We start from the raw sequence: 20237 nt of genomic DNA, 5'->3' as shown, positions 1-20237 counted from the left end.
AGGGAATATTTTGCCTCGGTTTTGGCCAAGTGTATTTCTAATCCTTAGTTAACACAGGTACAGCAGTTTAAGAAGATTAAAGCCTTTCCATTATGTATTTACCTTCCAAGGCTGTTTCTTTCAACATGTTTCACTGATTTTTTTTTCATTCACATATTGAAATGCCTTTATATTTTTCCAGGGTTTGAATAAAAGCTTACTATGAACTGGATTATTTAGGTTAGTGTAGTGTTCTCCTCAAAGCACAGTTTGGAGACCTGGGAATGGAGCTTTGCTGTGGCCTCATGCACTGGGGTGACAGCAGGCCCTTCCCACTCTGTTGCATAATGGCCAGCACCACAGGGATCAAAGCTTAGTGCTTTATTTGGCTTTACTTTGAGAGAAAAAGAGAGAAGCAGGGAATAGATGGAGAGAGGAAGGCTGGAAGGGGTAAAACGGTGCTGAGGTAGACCACTAGGGGAAATTGTTAATTCAGCACTAAATGATTACGTTCTATGTTTTTCCCAATGGTCAAATAATTGACTTTAAAATGCATACAAAGTTTTGCACCTTCCTTCATTATAAAGTCCAGTCTAAAATCTAACAGGCAATTGAACTCAGATGTAGAGCACTTCCATAGCCTGTGAAGACCCTGGGTTCATTCCCTAGGCCCCTCCAAACACACACACACACACACACACACACAACCACACACACAACTACACACACACACACACACACACACACACACACACACACACACACGCCCTAGGGGTGATGACATCACAGACCTGGAGACACCATGGCTTAGTGCTCCTCACTTCCTCCTTCCCCCTCTGTGCTCCTTTCCTTCCGCTGCTCTTCTCTGGCTAACTTCCTTCGTAAAAACGCCACCTTGGGCGCAGTAGCTTAGTAGCTTTAAAGACCGTCCCCTCAGCTGTGGGACGAGGTACTGGGAAAGCAATACATTTGTTCCAGTTAATTTCATGTTGTTATGTATAAAGTAGGATTTGCTCAGGGAATTCCTAATTTTCAGGTAAGTCAATCTAATATCCATGGAAGCTTTTAATTTCTCCATAGAATCGACCACTCTCATGTTTATTAAGTGTAAGATGACCAATACAAAAAGGCCAAAATACTAGGATTTTTTTAAAAAATCTCTCTCTCATAAAGATTGTCTCCTTTTAAAAAATGAAATGTGTCTTTTGCTTTCCTTTTCTGGAACAGACAACCACAAAACTTGTAGATGGCGCTCATCAACAGCATGGATTTCTTTCTCTGACATACACAAAAGCCGTAACAAAAAATGTCCGCCACAAGCTGACCTCAAGAAATGAGCGAAGAAGTTTCCATAAGTTATCTGAAGGGTTAATGGATGGATCACCCCATTTTCTTCACGAAATTCTTCTTTCTGCACAAGCATTTGATATTGTGCTGTGCTTTCCTTTATTGAATGCTATTGCAAGCATATTTCACACTAAACTCCCAAGGACCCAAAGAGAGAAAAGAAAGTCTTCCGGTCAGCCCATGAGGAGCCATACACTGACTTCGCGCAATTTACCTTTGATTTATATCAATACAAGTGTGATCAGAATTTTTGTTCCCCAAATAGAAGAAACACAGTCAGCTGTTGAAGGTATGGTTTTGTCTTTGTTTTTCCGTGTGTATGGAGCTTGAGGATGGGCGGGTAGAGAAGCAGGTTATAGTAATTTTCTCCATAAGACATTGTCAGAAGTCTTATTAATATATGGACAGAAGTCTTATTTTACATCTGGCTTTTTTTTTTAAACTGGAGTTAGTAACTATCTAACTCTATTAATTTATTAGAATGAGATTATTTTTCCTCTGTACCATTTTGCTTTCTGTCTGGAATTCTAATGTTGTATTCAATTATTATCCAAGATACATAAATTTTTGTTCAAAAAATAAAATAATGTTCAATATGAAAATTCTGTTATAAATACCTAAAAACTTAGGGTTGGAAGAAAACTTGTCAGCAGACCAGCATGGTTCTCCAGCCTTTGCAGTGCCGCCTAGGAACCCAGTCATTCACTTGTGTTAAATTAATAATTAATAATCCTCTTTCACGCACAGGAGTGATTTCAACATTTTATTTTCCTCTGTTGTGTTGGAAAAAAGGAGGGCAAAGATTTAGGAAATTTGAGAGACATTCTAACTCAGTTGTTAATTTGTGAACTTTGAGATCATGTAGATTGAGATAAAATCCCAGCTTTGCTACGTAGAGTTTGAGCTCCCTGTGCACAGTATGTGTAGCTCTCCTGAGCGCGGTGGCGCTGTGTTTGACTGCAGGCTGTAGTAACAGCACATGGCTCCCTGAGACTCCTCTTTTCATAGTGGTAGATGCTTTCAAATAATGACGCTGGAGACAGCGCATACAGCAGCAGTCCCATAATGAGTTCTCATTTAATAGAACCGTTCCGATGAGGAAGTTATACCCTTTCTGTGCAGAATGCTGCACGCCTCACACCTCACTATCACAAGTACATCTCCAGCCTCAGGTAATTCTGTGGTTGTTCTGAGCTGTAGAAGAGACTGGGTTGATTTTTGTCTCTCGTTCCTGTGGTGACAATTTCTTAACAGGGAATTAGTAAGTAATAGAGTCTGGCTGCTTGGAAGTACCAGGTAAAGGTGCTAGCAGGTTTTCTGCATGGTACGGGGCTGTTTCCTGCTTGTAGATTGGCACCTCACTGCTGGGACCTCACAAAGGAGAACAAGAATTCAAACAAAAAGGCAGAAGGGACAACTCACTGACCAAGTACCTTTAGTAGCAAGATGGAATGCTTATGACTGAACTGCTTCCTAGAGGCCGCATCTTCTTGATTTAGCTCCAACATAAGCACTTTTGGAGGAATTCATGATTTCAACGTATAGCAACTACCCTGATAATCTTTGTAATCTTATGAATTCAAGAGAAAAGAAAAAATCGAGTATTTGAGATACAGGTCATAGTCTATGCTACATAGGAATATGAGCGGGCTTTCTTTTTTGTTCTTTTAATTATTACATGGAGGAAGAAGACCGTGAGTGGCCAGTGGTAACAAATATCAGAGAAAAGCACCTGATTTCACACATCCTTCTCAGAGTCTAGTCTGTCTACCCGCACAGATGATCTTAATTACTGAAGGTATTCTGTCTGAATATTACCATTACTAAGTTCTATTAAAATAATAGGCCCTTTCATTTCCATAATTACAAAGCGTTTGTAGAGCTTTATACCAGTGTATTAGTAATTCTCACCATGCATTTGGTCCTGCCTTTATTACTATTTGAATTAGAGGTTGGTTACGTACTTTAAGATTGGAAGTCAGTGCTTTCAGTTGTGCTCTGTTCTAACAGTACTATGCAGTTGCTTTCATCTGTTTGTATAGTTGATAAAACACAGGAATTCAAAAGAACAGCTGACCCTTCTGAGCACGTGATGGGTGACGACCTGCTAACCAGACAGAGAAAAGCTGCATATCCCTACAGATACCATGACCTTTGTGCTTTTGCCTGGTTACTCTTCTTAGTTAGATGACTATCTAATGAATACTGGATAAATAATTCCCAGTAAAGATACAGAAGTAAAAAGAAGAACCTACATTTTTATAGCAGATAATTTCCTACAGGCCAAATTTGCAAGTTAGGTTATCACTTTCTCATGAGCATGGTACAGATCACTGACATGAAGGATCATTTAGATTAGCAAACCATCCTTTTGTCAATCTTCTAACTTTTAACATGTATTTATGAAGAGATGGTAGGGTACCACATGGGTTTGTGGAGGCCAAAGGACAATCTGGGGAGTCAGTTATCCTCCTGGGAGCAAAGAAGTGAATTCAGAGCATCAGAATTAGCAGCAACTACTCTTATCCGTTGAGCCATTCCTCTTATTTAATTTAAAATAAGATATGTTAAAAAGTTCTTATCCATCACAGAGATTCTTTGTAGATCGTGGTTTATGTTCTCTATTTCATTAATATCTAGTCTCAGTTGAATGTAAATTGGTAAAGCCAGATTTTATTGAAACCTAAGACAGAAAGTAATACTGGAAATGAGAAGTTGAGATGAGAGAGAAAATAAAGACAGGTAGCATGCTTAGAGCAGACAGTGAAAAGCAAAATCAAGGACCAAATGAGAGTCAAGCATCCTCCCTTGAGCCCTCCTTGTTACTTAGCTTCTTTGGGTCTGTGGATTGTAGCATGGTTATCCTGTACTTTATGGCTAATATCCACTTATCGATGAGTATATGCCATTTGTGTCTTTGGGTTTGGGTTACCTCACTCAGGATGATATTTTCTTGTTCCATCCTTTTGCTTGCAAATTTCATGATGTCCTTGTTTTTAATAGCTGAATAGTATTTCATTGTGTAAATGCACAACAGTTTCTTTATCCATTCTTCTGTTGAGGGACATCTATTTTGTTTTTAGTTCTGGCTAATATGAATAAAGCTGCTATGAACATAGTTGAGCAAGTGTCTCTGTGGCATGGTGGAGCAACTTTTGGGTATATGCCCAGGACTGCAGGAGTGGTATAGCTAGGTCTTGAGGTAAACCAATCCCCAGTTTTCTAAGAAACCAACAGATTGATTTCCACAGAGACCTTCCCCTTCTGTGAGGAGAATGCAGGGGAGGGGTGTGTGAAGGGGGCCACAGGGAGGAGAGGAAGGGTGCTGTAATCAGGATGTAAAGTGAATGAATAAGTTAATGGAAAAAAAACAAAGCATGAGGAAGCAGTGCCATATCACAGCTTTTGTCTTTTGTCTTCTTTTTCTACTTATTTTCTGGTTGTTGTTGCTTTCTTCCCAGTGCTGAGCACGGAACCTTTGGCCTCGTGCACACGTTTTCTCTGGGCTGAACATTTCTTAGAAATACATTTCATACGATATGAGTTAATATTGATTACAAATACAACTTTTTAAAAGCTACATGGGTTTATTTCATTATCAATTTCTAATTTTAAAACTGTACAAAGACTGCAAACAGTGTCCTCAAGTTAATTCTCCCTAATGAATTAGTGTAATATGGTACACACATGTCCAAGCTGTCCTTGTGGGCTGTGCTACAATCCCAGAACTCCTGAGCAGGGGCAGTAGGACTGCGGAAAGTTCAAGGCCATATTGGCCTGCACGGTATGTTTTCAGCAAGCCAAGGCTACAAAGTTAGATTCTGTTGTATGTGCTCCTGTGTGGGTGGGTGGGTGCAAGTGTGCATGTGTGTTTTAGTAATTTTATTGGTAAGTATTACTAATTCAGATGTCACTTTGCCTTAATGTAGTCCTCTGATGTGTATTCCTTGTTTGCTCATTTGTCTTCACATATTCTATTTAATTGATAAACTGAATGAATCTCACAGTATACAAAAAGTATATTTTCACTGAGAGTTGCCCCTTTGATTCTGTTACTTCTTCATTATAGCATTCCTATGCAAAGGGATGAGAAATTAGTGAAAAAATCTTACAGGACAGACTGTTGTCCTCCGTGTCAGTGTTGGTCACATCCCTTGCTAAGAGTGCCTCATTCAGTGGTAGCCCGTTCCTCCTGAGATGTAACTTGTTTGCCGCTATGTCTTGTCATTGACTTGGAAACTTTTGTTATGGTTATTGTTATAGGAGGTTGGTTTTATTTGGGAAGGGAGTGCAAAATACACATGATAAAAATTTCTGCTAACAATAGAAATTAAAAAATAGCCTTATTTCTTCTGTATAGTTTTAATTTCCAATAGGCTTCTAGAATTACGGGAATCCCAATTTAATCAATTGCAGTAATACATCCAGAATTCCACTATTTGATTTTAAAGCTATTTATGTTTGTTTGGGTTTTTAACCTTTATTTTATTTTGACAGTGTTATCATGTATAATATCAGCGTTCAGGTACTTAAGTGCTTTCTGGGGTTGCTTTGAAGAACATTATGAGACAGGGACTATTGTAGGTATATTTGGAAAGATACATGCTACAAGATTCAATATAATTAAGGAAATCTTAGTAGAAGCAATATTATTGTAATAAACACCACTAATTGACTGGCTAGTGAGACAGAATGAAGAATGGAATGCCCATTCATTTTATTTTAGAAGTGCTTTGAAAGGAAATATGTGGGAATAATATCTTTAGAAGAGTAACTAAGTTGAGAATGTCTGCCTGGCAAGTAGTCTCAATAAGTATATATAATAAATGTAGTAACTCTTTCATAAAAGTGGCCGGTGTAGTCTGCATTTACAGCTGGGTGAGCATCACAGAGCAGGCCGACTCATCCTCCACTTCCCTCTGGTCTGCCTGTTCTCTTCCCCTTCACCCGCGTTGACCCTACTGCCAACATGGACTGTGACTAACACGCTTTGTTAATGGTGTTGGTTCAGCTATTACAATGGCTGACTTTATACAAGTATGATATATTACACAGGGGTAAGTTCAGCATGCTTTCAACTTTAGGCATTTTATTCCATTGAGCTTATCAGAAACTTGAAGTCTCCCAGTCATTGTTTTATATCTGAATTTTAAAAAATGGCTTTGAGGAGAAGAATCTTATCCTTATAATTTCAAGAAACTTAAACATCAGGACACAGATGCAAGATTATGATTTCCGAGTTGTTTATAGCCTTTTCTCTTAAAGCACACATGCATGTGCACACAGATATATTTTTACATGCACACACAGACATATAGATCTGTACAGCTTTACCCCAACAAGGATGATCTTTCTGAGCTATAGTTCTTGCTAATAGTAAATGTTTAAATAACATCTGATGATGATGATGTCATCTTTACCCTTTTAGCATTTGTTTCAGTGAGTCGATTTTGAAAGTCTAGTTTCAACCTGAGTTTATTTGCCTCTTTCACTGTCATCAAGATTCTAAATCCACAGTGTTTCACTTCCCACTTGAGTTTTTATTTCCTCATAGAGAGCTGTGTTTTGGATATAGCATGTGTCTCTGGAGGTGAGTGGCTTCCTATAAGGCTTACTTAAAACAACTAGAAGGAAGAAGTCAGACAGTGATTTCCATGTTGAAATGCTTTAAAAGTGAATATTCCCTCCTGTGGCCCAATAATTAAAAGCAGGTTTTATTCCTTCTCAAGTCTCTGATGAGGTTGAAGAACAGATAATTTAGTCTTACAATTAAGCTTAGTTGTTTAGGGGTTAGGATGTTTTTAGGTCTAGATAGATGTTTTAAGTCAATAGAGATGAGATATGATAGATATTGATTTTCATTCAGAATTTTAGACTCAAACGATAGGAAAGATGTTTTCTTCAAGGTTGCCAAATACAAATAGCCAGATCACTATGAATGTAACATTTAAATAATTCCTGATTGTCTCGTGGTTCTTCTATGTGTAATAATATAAATGTATATGTAAAAAAAAAATAGACAGAGAAAAGGTTAAATGTGCTGGAGGGTAGGCTTATTTGTTTCTAGCTATAAAGTAACTGAAGAAATCACTAAAGCATTTTCTTATGTGATTTCTAGTTTCATTATTTTTGCATATATATGAAAGAAAATTTTTGATAAATTGAATACTTCCTATAGTAAAATTTTCATCTAATTTATGAATGCTTGTCAGTAAGCAGTTATATATGTATTTTACTGTGACTTTAGTGTAACCTACTGAGTGCATGTTTGGCTCTAATAAGTTCTGTTCTTGGATCTGGCTTTGTATGAAACGCCAAGGGTGTCATTTTTCTTCCATGTGCACCTCTTTGACTGCAGCAGCTCTACCTCAGTCTGAGACTTTATATGGCGGGCACTATGTGCAGCCTGCAAGGACAGTTAGCAAGTCCACTAATTGTTCTGTGCCATAGTCTATTCTGCAGGCTTACTGCTTAGTGATTTAATTGATGCCTTCTGCTTAATCAGAGGCTTTACCCACATGGAACTATTAAGCTTGGCATATAATGCAAGATCTGTGAAATGTAAACACTGTTCATAGTAGGAGGACCTATAATCAAGCCAGACCTCCTGTCATTTGAAAATAGCACAGCTGTATGAGACGTAGTGTTCTGTTTGATCTTTTTTGCAGTGGGCCTTTTAGATTACTGTGTTTACTGAGATGTCCACATGTGAGTATTTATTGTGATAGTTCCTCTCCTTTCCTCCCGTTTGCCGCCGGCCCTCCTCCCCCCTCCCCACCACCGTGGCAGTTTCTCCCGTCACACTCATCCTCCTGCCTTGCTGACTCGCTTACGATTGCCTTTTCATTTCCTCAATTCTAACTTTCTTTTTTTGGACTAATCAAAGTCAGACCATACCGAGTGTGCTGCTGACGCAGCTGGAAATAATCTCCTTGCTCTCGCATTCTTTGGGCGGTACAATTTGGGGAACACGGATTGTGCCTTCATGGGACATTCTGGAGGCCTTGCACCCAGACCTTCTCTTTTCTGTCTGTGGCAGATGCTAACGGTTCCTTGAATGAAAGGGAGGGGGGTGTCTTTTGCGTCTGGCACTTTGTATTCGTACTCTCAGCCCCGCTTTTCTCAGTGGTATTGGTGGTGCCTCACATGAAGTACACAGGTATACTGTCACTGAGCTGTATCACTGACCTTACGGATTTTAGAATACTGAAAGTGAAGAAGATGGTACATTATGTTCATAATGTTTAAAGGTGACTAAATAGGCCGTTACACAGAGAAGCCCTGTGTCAAAAACATAATAACTAAATAGTTCTTAGAGTTAGTTTATTATTAAAGTCATTGAATGTAATGAATAGTGTCATTAAAAAGGCCCTATCCTTTCCAAATATTCTGAAGTAGCTGTGGAGTACAGGAAAACCTGGGAACTTCGTAAGAACATGAAGTTATGTCATTTCTTATTCAGTACAAAGAGAAGGATTAGAAACCGGTATTGCTTTGTTTTTGACACTTTTATTTCTCAGCTTTATCAGAAAATGAGACCTGTTCCTCAGACCCTTTCCCAAGTGCAATCATTGCAATTCGACACTCATCTGATGACAAACTAAGACATTTTCTCATAGTAAATCATTTATCTTTTCCATCTTCAATATTGGAACCATCCCAGTTTTCTTAGATTTTCTCATATTTCATAGCTGTACTGTATGTAATTGTGATATATGTAATTATCATTATACATATAAATTTAAACAATGGAGAATTTTTTGCCTGCATTGTTGATATTCTGTTGTATGTTTGTAGTGTTAAAGTTCCAGAACTGATCATTGCTTTTAAGAACTCTACAATAGTATGATTGTGAAATTAGCTCATTATATGGCTTCAGTATCATGTACATATACTTAATAACAACATATTGTTATATTAAGGAGAAGTTGATTATTTAAATTGTGATTTTAATTGTGGTAAACAGAGAACCATAAAATAGGATTTGAAGAAAATAGACTTTTAAAAGCATCAAAATTTTTATTCTAAATGTGGCTTTTTTGTTGTTATTTTATCATTTATTGGCCTTCTTGCAAGGTATTGGCTTCCTATTTCCTCAAATGCTCTCACTGTGCGTCCCAGGTCTATGTGTAGTCATGTCTGTTCCTTCTCTTACAGTGAATCAGGCAGCAAAGGAGGACACGATGGTTTTAAAGGTTGGTTCTGTTGCCATGGCTCCCCAGGCCGATAATCCACTTGGCAGATCTGTCCTCAGGAAGGATATTTACCAGTAAGTTGACTTTCTTACATTCAGTCTTGCAACAGTTTTTGTCCTGCAGAAAAGTACAATGATCAGTAAAACTTGTGTAGTGTGGCCTCTAGAAATACAGTTTACTGGGAATCTTTTGATATTTCAAACCAGGCTTTTCTGATTTTCCTCAGTTGTGGGTTTTTAAATTTATTCAGACAAATCAAGTATTCCTGTGAAGTGTTGATGAATAGCAGAATGCAAGTACCAAGGCACCATGAGCTGAAGAAGCATAGCTTGGAAAATTTTAGCAGGCTTCATATTTGACCAAATCTCTAATCACATAAGAAAACGAGGTCCTTTCTAGAACTACCACATGCTACTGGAGTCTTGTTGTATCAAAGTGATGCATTTTCTTAATTTAAGCATAAGCCATTATTTGAAGTGTAGGCTTGTGGATGTCATATGGATCAAAGCTGTAAAGAAAAGCAAACTTCTAAGGAGAAATTTCACAGTAAACACTTTCTGTGAAAATGCCTGGCTCTGGATTTTGTCACCAAGTGTTTGCAAACCACACCAAGCATATATGGACGACTCCACTGCTGAACATGTGTAATGAGCACGGTAAAAATAATACATAACTTGTCCTGAAGTTGGCAACTGCTGCCAGACATAGTCGTACAATTGCAAATGCTGCCAAGTGAGAAAAGTCACAGAAATGCAGATGGACAAGTTAGTCTCTTCATCTGCCTCTGGCTGGATTTCAGATGTCACAGTCTTGGTCTTCTAAAAGCTTAAATGCCTACTCTTCTCCAGTAGGTGTCACAGCCTCTAACAGGCTCTGATTTAACTGTTACGTTTACCACCTAGAAGAGGCAAGGTTCTTACTTGACTTTTTGTTTTAAGATTTGGTCTCACTATTTAAGTCCAAGTTGACCCTAAGTGTTCACCCTGCTGTCTGAGCACTGCACCCATGAGCTAGTTTCAAACAGACCATCTTCAAATGCATATAGGGATTTTATTAACAAAGTTTTTCCAATTTTCTCTGACTTACATATTGGTCTCTTCCTTATTTCACTATTTCATGTAGTTTATAGTCTTTATCTCCTTAGGCTTTATTTAGTTAAGTTTACATAAAAACCAAAAAGTATTATCAGTGCTCAGTGAGGTCTTGAGGATTATATAACCCATCTTCTTTGGGATTTAAAAAATTAGAAGTGGGAACTATTAATAAATAATTGTTGCTTATCTAATAGTGAGTTAGCATTAGAGCTTTCAGGGCTGACGGAGTCTAGCTCAATGGTAAAGTGCTTGCCAATAAGGCTGAGGCCTAGGCTTTGGTCTGCAGCCCTGCAATAGGAAAGGAGGGAAGAGGGGACTTTAAAGACTTCTAACACTTAGAAGTCCTTCCTTGCGTTCATTTTCTGTACTTTAGGGATACATCATCTTCATTTAAGGTCTTTTTACTCTAGATGGAAAAAAAGTCTGTATTAAAAGATCCTTATACCACTGGTGGAGTAAGCCATGAGATTGCCCCCTCATCTCATTTGCCCTTCCCTTTGCAATTTCAAACCCGTCCATGAATGACAGCCTTAATCTTGGGAACTTGAGTTTCTATTCAGTGAGCTGTTCCCTCAGGTTTGCTTGTTTTTAGTTTTCTTACTGGTCTTCCCTTGAATTTCAGGGTCCCTCAGGGCACTTTTCCTTTGCCTGCTCTGCTCTTCTGGCTCAGCAGAGTTTGGATTCAAAGCATGCATAGAAACTTTGAAGTACTACATAGACAAGGCTGCGCTAAGAACCAGAGTGTCTGTTGAACACCAGAGAATTCTGGAGCCCACAGGCATGCTGGGTAGAGCACTTTTCCTGAAAAGCTCACATTCCAAGTCATTTCCATGTAACTAAACTAACAGAGATTAATGCAGGAGTTCATCAGAGCATTTCAGGATCTCATTGAGATGCTGTGTCATCTGCATCAGAGAACGAATAGTGGAAGTAGAAACCACAAATGAGTGAAGTAATCAGAGTAGGAGAGGCTCGTTGAGAAGAGAAGACAGACAGAGCTAAAGGCCCTGTGTCCTGGGGCTTCCTTTGTTTTTTTTTTTATGAATAGATTAACCATACATCTCAGTGGACAGACTGTGAAGATTTGTACTGTGCAATTCCTGACTATGTGACCCTTTCAGAACACAGAGACCCACAACAAAGGTGTATGACTGCTTCTTGTGGTGTGGAACAAGGATACAAATGGCAATTGTATTAGCAATGGAAGTATTCACTCTGGGGCCATGAAAAAGTTTAGGTAACAAAGGCAATCTTTAAAACGTGTGAGAGCTCACAGTTCCTGATGCTTAACTGTAGAGCAAACAAAAGCAGAAGCTTGTCCATATGCTTCTGGGGTTTTATGGAGTAACTATTACATAAATGAGATTATTCACAGCTTTGCCCTTTGGCAGCCTTCAGCCCTTCCTCTCCTAGAGACTAAATGAAAATTCCCATCATAATTTTGCCATGGTCTCTCTGAGTGCATAGCACTATCTACCTCATTAACTTTCAAATACGCTCACCTGACTCTAGAGATAAAGTTTTAGGAGCTATGTGTGGGAAATTGGGCATAAATATATGTGAATGCATATATAAATATACATGCATACATACATATCTGCATATATATACACACAAACATGCTTACAGTGTTTGTAGCATCACACAAATATATGTTCCTGGTGAAAATGTAAAATGACTATGTAAAAGTCCTAGACAGTTTCTTTTAAGATTAAAGATAGGTATCATATGGTATAAGAGTTCTACTTCTGTGTACATACATGCCCATGCAAACGTTTATAGTACAGCTATTCATAATAGTTTTATTTATGTAAAGTGAAAACAACATAAAAACCCATCACAATGATGAATGAAAAACCAAAATGCAGCATTCCATGTAATTGGCATTATTCAGCCATAGGAAGAAATGAAGTAGTGATAAACACTGTAACATGGATGATCTTGTACTCTGTTTGCATCAGAGAACTAAGTTATTCTCAAAAGGTCAGCTGAAAGACATTGATCAAATCACATTTGCTGTAGTGATAAACTGGCATCTGAGGGAGCTCCATACATAATGCAGCACTCCACAGGACCTTTGTTAATAGGAAGAGCCAGCCAGAAGAAATTGATTTGTACATTGCTTGCTTTGTTTGTTTGGTTGGTTTTGGTTTTTGGTTTTTGGTTTCTCTGTATAGCCTTGTCTGTCCTGGACTTCCTTTGTAGACCAGGCTGGCCTCAAACTCAAGTGCTGGGATTACAGGCATGCGCAACCATGCCCAGATGATTTGTACATTTCTTAAAAAACAAAGAGGTGTACCAACCCACACAGTAGCCACAGGCAAATGTGGTTATTCTGCTTTTCAAACTGGAATTTTTTTTTACATGCAATACTGTTAGATTTTTTTGGGTAAAAGTGTTAATATAAATTTGAACAGTTTGGACACAAGCATTGGCTAGGAGAATGATGTGTAAGAAAAGGACAGTAGTGCCTGCCCTCGGGCAGGCATGGACTTTTCAAGAGGAGGGTTGGATGTTTTGTCAAGCTTGTAGTACACACTAGACCTTCAGAATAAAGTGAAATGCTTCATTACTACCTTTATTAATTTTATGTTGCTGTGGCGCTATGGTAGGGACATTGACAAACATTATTACAACTGTAGTCCACTTTGAAAACCCTGTTTCAGTGACCACTTGAATGTTTTAATTGCTCTAGTGGCTTTTCTTTACATTTGGGTGTATTTCCACTGAACAGTGCTACACTGGAGGGAGAAGCCTAGGAGTACACAGGACAGTTAACCTAAGGTGATCTAATGCAACTAAAGGCGCAGATCAGTGCCACCCTGGGCCGATTCCGATGGGATATGGAGATCCACACTATCCTGTCTAACTGGCAAGAAAAGTTGTGCCTCTCAAATGTGTGCAGGTGGGGCAATGTTGGCCTTACTGTCTTTTTATGTGTTTTTTTTAATATATAATAACAACTATAAACTGTCAAAGAAGCAGGGAAATGTGACACAATAGTAGGAAACAAATTACTCAAAATTAAGTCAGTAAGAGAAAGACCACCAAATGACATTGGTGCCTTCCTCAATTAATCTCAATCCTTATATTTTGAGACATGATTTCTCACTGAACCTGTGATTTGCTAATTGAGCTAGACTAGCCAGCCAGCAATCTCCGACATCGGCCTGTCTCCACATCCTCGGCGCTGAGATTATACATGCTGTGGTCACACCTGGCTTTTACCTATATGCTGCGGAGTTGAACTCTGGTCCTCAGGTGCATCTCGCTAGCCTCAAGGAGAATTTTTTTAAGTTTAATAATGCCAAAGTCTATGCACTAGTAAATAGAGGTTTTCTTCATACCAGTACTTATCCCAAAATACTTCTTTACGCTGCATTCACTGTTCATATTAGGTCAATTCTGTTTTAGCCTATTTTTTTTTATATGTGCCTCTCTGTTGTCTTAATTAATAGTGTGTCCTCTACATACATAGTGTTTTCAAAGATGTATTTGTGTTAAGTCAATAATGTATTGTGGTCATCTTCGCATATCATAGTAAGGAAAAGTGCCCTTTTAAAACTAATATTTTAATACTGTTTTTTGTTTTGAGCCAGCTAAATAGTCAACAAAACTACCTTAATGTAACTATTCTTTAAACATTTTCAATTAGAACTCTCAGACTTAAGAACATTATTTACATAATAAAATTTAAAAGCAAACCTCAGTTGTCCCCTTCAGTGGGATATCTAAATGTCTGTCCTTAAGAATAACTATACTACATGGGAGCTGAAATTATTGTAGTGTTCTTTGTTGCCCTTTGAATGAGGAAGGCCGAGTGAGTCCCAGTTCAGCAGCACTACATTTCCATTGGTAAGGGGTTTAGGTTTCAATGTTTGTATTCCTTGGATAACACCGTTTGATAGCATCAACCCTCTCCAAGTGCTCGGTTTTGAACATGTTAACATCCCAGCCTCGTAACTCAGCACGTGCCGTCTTCCCTAATCCCACCTCACCTTGCACCTCACATCTCACCATAATCGCTTTCTTGCCTAAGCCTTGTTCAAGTTACCTGCTTATCCCAGTAATGTTTAGTGTGTTCTATTCTGAGTCTGCCATGTATATGCTTTCAACTTTCTTGAAATACGGTTTACCTAGATGGGATGATAGATTCTCAGCATCCTTTAGCTAAGTATGTTTTTATTCCTTAAGAATCTCATATCTTCATATAATACATATTGATCATGTCTTCTACTACCTCCCTCCAATCTCCTTATTGTCTCCAACCCCATCTTGCTCCCAACCTCATGGTCTCTTCTGTTGCTGATGTTAATCAGACACCCTCACTCCAGCTGAAGCTGCTCTGTGCGGATTTGTGCGTGGCCATCCACTGCCTACCAGCAGCCAGCCTTCTCTGTAGCCACCAGTAACTCCTTAGTAGAGGTGGGGTTTTCATTTCGTGTTCAATGTTATCACTTAAAATTTTCTTAAGAATTTCAGTCTTTGCTTTTCTCAAATCCTGTTGCATTCTGAAGCTCCGACATGAAGTTCTGTTTTCCTCTCCAGTGCCAAGCTTACTACATCTCCTCCATCCACACAGTAGTCTCCTCAGGTAGGCATGGGGACTGTGGTTAGTGGTAAGGGCTTCAGTCTACAGGCATTTCACCTCAAGTCTTACGTTACATTACATTTAGTGGTAAGGGCTTCAGTCTACAGGCATTTCACCTCAAGTCTTACACTTACATTACATTACATTTAGTGGTAAGGACTTCAGTCTACAGGCATTTCACCTCAAGTCTTACACTTACATTTCATATTTTTATTTTATTTTATTTTTTACTGTTTACATAACTAGTTTTTTTGTTTTTCATCTAACTGTTCTTGTTACCAGGTAGGATATTTGACCACTTAACACATTTTTTTTAGTGTTCTTAAAATGCTGTACTCTGTGAGATTCTCTCTTTAAGAAAAGTGAGATAGGGTAGGTGAGTGGATGGGTGGGGGAAGGGAGAGAGGGGGAGAGAAAGACGACAGACAGACAGACTGATAGAATTGCCATTTTTTTTCCACAGTTAGAAAGCTTGGCATCATTGATTCCCTGCAGCGATGTGTACACAGAGTCTGTGTCCAATAACATTGCATCTTTCTGAGTAGCTTGACCCCTGGCTGCTCTCTTTCCTCGCTAAGCCTGGAGCAGCAGCACAAGTATGCAGTATGCAGCCAGACCCATCTGCCTACATATGTGCTCAGAGAACCTGCTTTGCTTATTTTTCTTTTTTAACAAAAATTCAGTTGATGACTAGTATTTCAGATGCATTATTGTCTACCAAAAAAAAACCTTTATGTTTTCTAAATGGAAACTGTTATTTTATTTGAGGTTGATAAACATTTATAAAATACAGCTCAAAGCTTATTGACACTAATGTGTTATTAATTACCGTTTTTAGAAGCATGATTACTCCAAGTCTGTGATGTAGTATCTTGTTCAGAGTTTTAGCATTTGCAGGTGACGTAACTGTTTTACCCAGTATATTTTTAAAATAATTTTAGCATCTAATTTCAATTCTTTGGTTGTATATAGTCTCATCAATCTTTACAATGGCAACCCTAACTTTCTAAAGGGCTACAGAAAAGCACATTGATGTGACTAAGAAACTGGTGTTGAAATGAACTTAACCTTTCAGCTCATATTTTTCAACTGAATATTGAAGCACATAAATGGAAGAAATTCAGAGCTTAATGTCAATAACAATCGGGCATGTTTTTCAGGAAAGGAGGTTCATCTAAAACAGGGAAATATGGGGCTATAGAGATGGCTCAGCAGTTGAGCAGATGCTGCTCTTGCAAAGGATGTAGGATTGGTTCCAGGGGACCCAGCAGCCTCTCATGACCTCTGTGGCACCAGCACACACATGGTGCACAAACATTCAGGCAAATGCTCACACATATAAAATTAAGTTTAAAAGTAAGACAGGAAAATGGTTTTTTAGAAGTGTCATTATAAGCTTTTTTCCTTAATGACTGTAGCTCAGCTTATGACATTATTCCATGTGCAGTCTGCTATAATTTATCTTATTGCCTATTTTAATAGAAAGCTGTGGTTTCCAGTGATGAGAATAAATTCTATAAATCCCACCTCCCCCCAAAAAACCTATGTTCTGTCCTTCTCCAGCCTCTCTTTGTCTGCTGGTTCTCTGAATATACAAATGTCTTCAAAACGGCCATTGTGGTGTTTTTGGCAAGGTATGCCTCGGTACCTGGCCCTGCTCAGCCTCGTCCTATAGTGCCCGGCTGGTTTCAGATGGCTGCCTTGTGCAGGCCAGGTGACTCAGAAGGGGTGATTAGAGTCACTTGCGGAAAGCTCTGCAGGAAGCCCATGCTGGGGTTTCATCCTTGCTGTGTTCTTCAGCTGCCCTAGCTGAGGGCTTGGGGTTGCTCTTTGCCTCTGACTAAGGCACCTACTCTTATGGCTTCCTGTGGCAGGATGCATGTTTCCATGAATTTGTGTCTGTTTGCTGCCAAAACGTTTCCTCAATAGCAGTCTCAAAAGGACTCTTAAGTTCTGCTGTCATAATTGTAGATAGTTTTTAAAATACGTTTTAACCTTTTACTGAGTTCTTTTACTTTGCTCTTGTAGTTCACACTGGAAAGAAGCTACAGAACAGTAGGATATGCTTCAGATCCCATTATGGGCTTTTTAATCTGAAAAAAAAAAATCTTACAGTTCTTTAAAATACCCTTGGATTATATGAAGTGCACTGGATATGGGATATATCAAGTCCTGATTGGAATCTTTCATTAAGGCACGAAGATTTTCTTGCCACTTTAACGTATAAGCATAACACTTATGGGCTTAAACATAAAAGAGAGAATGCATAATGTACCTTTAAAATGCACCCAAAGGGTCAACAAGATGGTTCAGCAAGTAAAGGAGCTTGTTACCAATTCTGACAACCTGAGTTCAGTTCCTGGGCCCCACATAGTAAAGGAGAAAACCAACTGGCAAAAGTTGTGCTCTGACTTCCACTCTCATCCACGCATCACCTACTACCACACACAAAATAAATAAATGATTATAATGAAAAGGTTTAAATACACCTTAAAAATAAATTTAAAACTAAGTATCCAGAATATTTGGAATACAATGTTTGTTTAGCATGGCTACTGACACGCAAGACAGAAAAATGGTAAAAATGTTGTGCTGTCTATTTAAGTGCCTGATATAAAATAATATCCTTTTACAGTAATAGCAATAATTGAATGTTATAATTAAAGAAAATCCTGTAGGTTTGTTTCCTATATGTGTTTATGGATGGAAGGATGAATACATAATACATCAAACATACACAGTTTTTAAAACATCTTATTAGTGAACTTGTAAATGTGAGATGCCATATGTACCCTGTATTGACTACTGTCCATTTTCAGCCAAGAGTCTAATATCTCTACCACAAAGGAGCTAATTAGAAGGAAAATTAAGAAGCAAGGATCATACACATATTTATTACATGTATTACATGTGTGTGTCATGTGTGAGTGTCTGTGAATCGGCATGTTGTTTCAGAGAACACCCTTGTACTTCCCATGTAAAGCAAGTAAACACTTGTTTTCCACAGCATCTGTAGAAATGTGCACTGTCCCATGCACATTTCACTCTATCTATTACTGTGTCCACTGACAAAATATTAACTGCTTACAACAGTTTAGTGACTGTTTGCACACAGCCACATTAATACTACCCGGAACCCCAGCTGCCTTCATTCCTGTGACAGTAACCTGTATGTCAAAGATGAACTCTGTTCTGCCTTTATAATCATTGACAAATCTCAAGAAACTAAATGCTAATTTCAGTTTTTAATTTGTGAATACTTTTTCCTTAACCTTTGTTTCTCACCTATAAAGTTTTTTGCCATAGATTCTGAGCAAAAGCAACACAATAAACAAAAAATATAAGTCAATATAAGCAAAGTTAAATTACTAATTTTAATTAATATCAAGTAATAGGTACTAATCCTCTGTGGTATTTTCATACAAATCTCCTAGTACATCAGTAAACATTAATAACTGTGGCTATAACATTAGCATCGGAGCCAGTTTCTGCCCATATTATTTATTGCTTCCGTTATTTAGTGAAAACTGTCATGTGCATACGTATTTGATATTTAAAGATCAGAAGGCACAGAGCTTCTCTACAGGAGATAATACTTTGAATTTGGGGAGTGTTTTTCCTTTCTTTGAATTGCCTGTCACCCACGTATGGGTTTGATAAACTGGCACAACAGTGAAAGAAGTTCCTGTCCTCTGTCAGCTTATCAAATGCACTATGGACAGCGTATCTTAGTTTTAAGTGACTGCCTCAGTCACTTTGAGTTCTGAATAGAATCCATGAAGTTTATGTCCAGTGAAACATAACCTCAGTATTATCAGGTGATTTAAGTGAACACCTGATCAAACTGAGGTATAGTACCACTGGACTTAAAATTTTCCCACATCTAGGAAAAATAAACAAATGCATAGGGTTACAGACTTGTAGCATCATTTGCTCAGTTTAGTGGCAGAAGAGACATTAATGAAATGTTCAAAGAGATAATCCTTTAATTTGCTTTCATTCTGGTAAACAGTGTCAAGTTATATTATAAACATATTTAAATTGTGAAGTAAGAAAATTTGAATATATATACATTATATTCCTAGTTTGTATCACCTAAGATATTCTTCTAGAGTTAATGTGGATTTCTATTTTGTCTAATTTCAATTATTTTATTTGAAAATTCATCCTGAGAAACATAGTGTTCTTTAAAACCAAAAAACTGAACAGTGTACCAGCATCATTCGTATACTGTCCAGATTCAAGTATGGTTATGTGAGAAATAAATTTTCTGAAGTTTGTTCTTGTACTAAAAGTATAATTCAGGCTTAGGTAAAAACAAACAAACAGACAAACAACAACAACAACAACTGGTTCTTAAGATGACACAGTTTAAAATGGTATAGCATCTAGCTTTATTCATGCCAATCTAAAAGAAAGTCGCTAAATCTTTTCAACTTTGGATGAGTTTGCCTGCTATAGAATACACAATATGAAAGCACGGTTCTCATGACTGTTCTGTCCTCCAGTTCCTGGAGAGTAAATGGTGGTGTGCTGTCACCGTACCTCCTCAGTGTGGTCCCCGGGCGGCTGCGGCTGGAAGTGTGGCACAGTGGTCCTGAGCAGGAGGTGCTCTCCCTACTGCTGAAACTGCAGCGTCCAGGGGCTTTTTTTAAACAAGGGACTTCTTTTAAATGTGTCTGGTCACCTCAAAGGCTATGGAGACCATTTCCTGCCAGTAGGATTAGAGGAAGGAAGCACCAGGCCAGAGTGTTTGATGTGTGATGTTCTGTAATTCCTTTCATGTGTTTGGTGGCTTTTATATGATGATCAGTGTTCTGCTACCAATTGTGACCCTGGTGTGGTCCAGGTTATTAAAGTTTAAACATCTTTAATGTATAGGGTCCGTAACTATACCTAGCAGCGTTATTGTAATTAAGGATAGTTTTATGTTAAATAGCCACCTCTCATTTTCATTAAAATATTTATTCTTTAAAATGGAGTAATTTTCTTAGTGACTATGATCTTAGTGGCTGAAAGAGATGATTCTCT

The 20237-nt window shown here is 38.2% G+C and overlaps 1 protein-coding gene across 2 annotated transcripts in view; it reads left to right on the top strand.

Annotated features, from left to right (window-relative positions):
- The window catches only part of VPS13B (vacuolar protein sorting 13 homolog B), a 517649-nt gene that overhangs the window by 274083 nt on the left and 223329 nt on the right, over positions 1-20237 (top strand). For both annotated transcript variants that reach the window (XM_084803053.1, XM_084803052.1), the window contains exons 29-30: positions 1207-1615; positions 9484-9595. In XM_084803053.1, coding sequence (XP_084659179.1) covers positions 1207-1615; positions 9484-9595 — 521 coding nt within the window. The remainder of the gene's footprint in view (positions 1-1206; positions 1616-9483; positions 9596-20237) is intronic.

This window comes from Acomys minous (assembly GCF_964271855.1).
Source record: "Acomys minous genome assembly, chromosome: 12".
Lineage (NCBI taxonomy): Eukaryota > Metazoa > Chordata > Mammalia > Rodentia > Muridae > Acomys > Acomys minous.
This window is presented reverse-complemented; position numbering and strand designations above follow the sequence as displayed.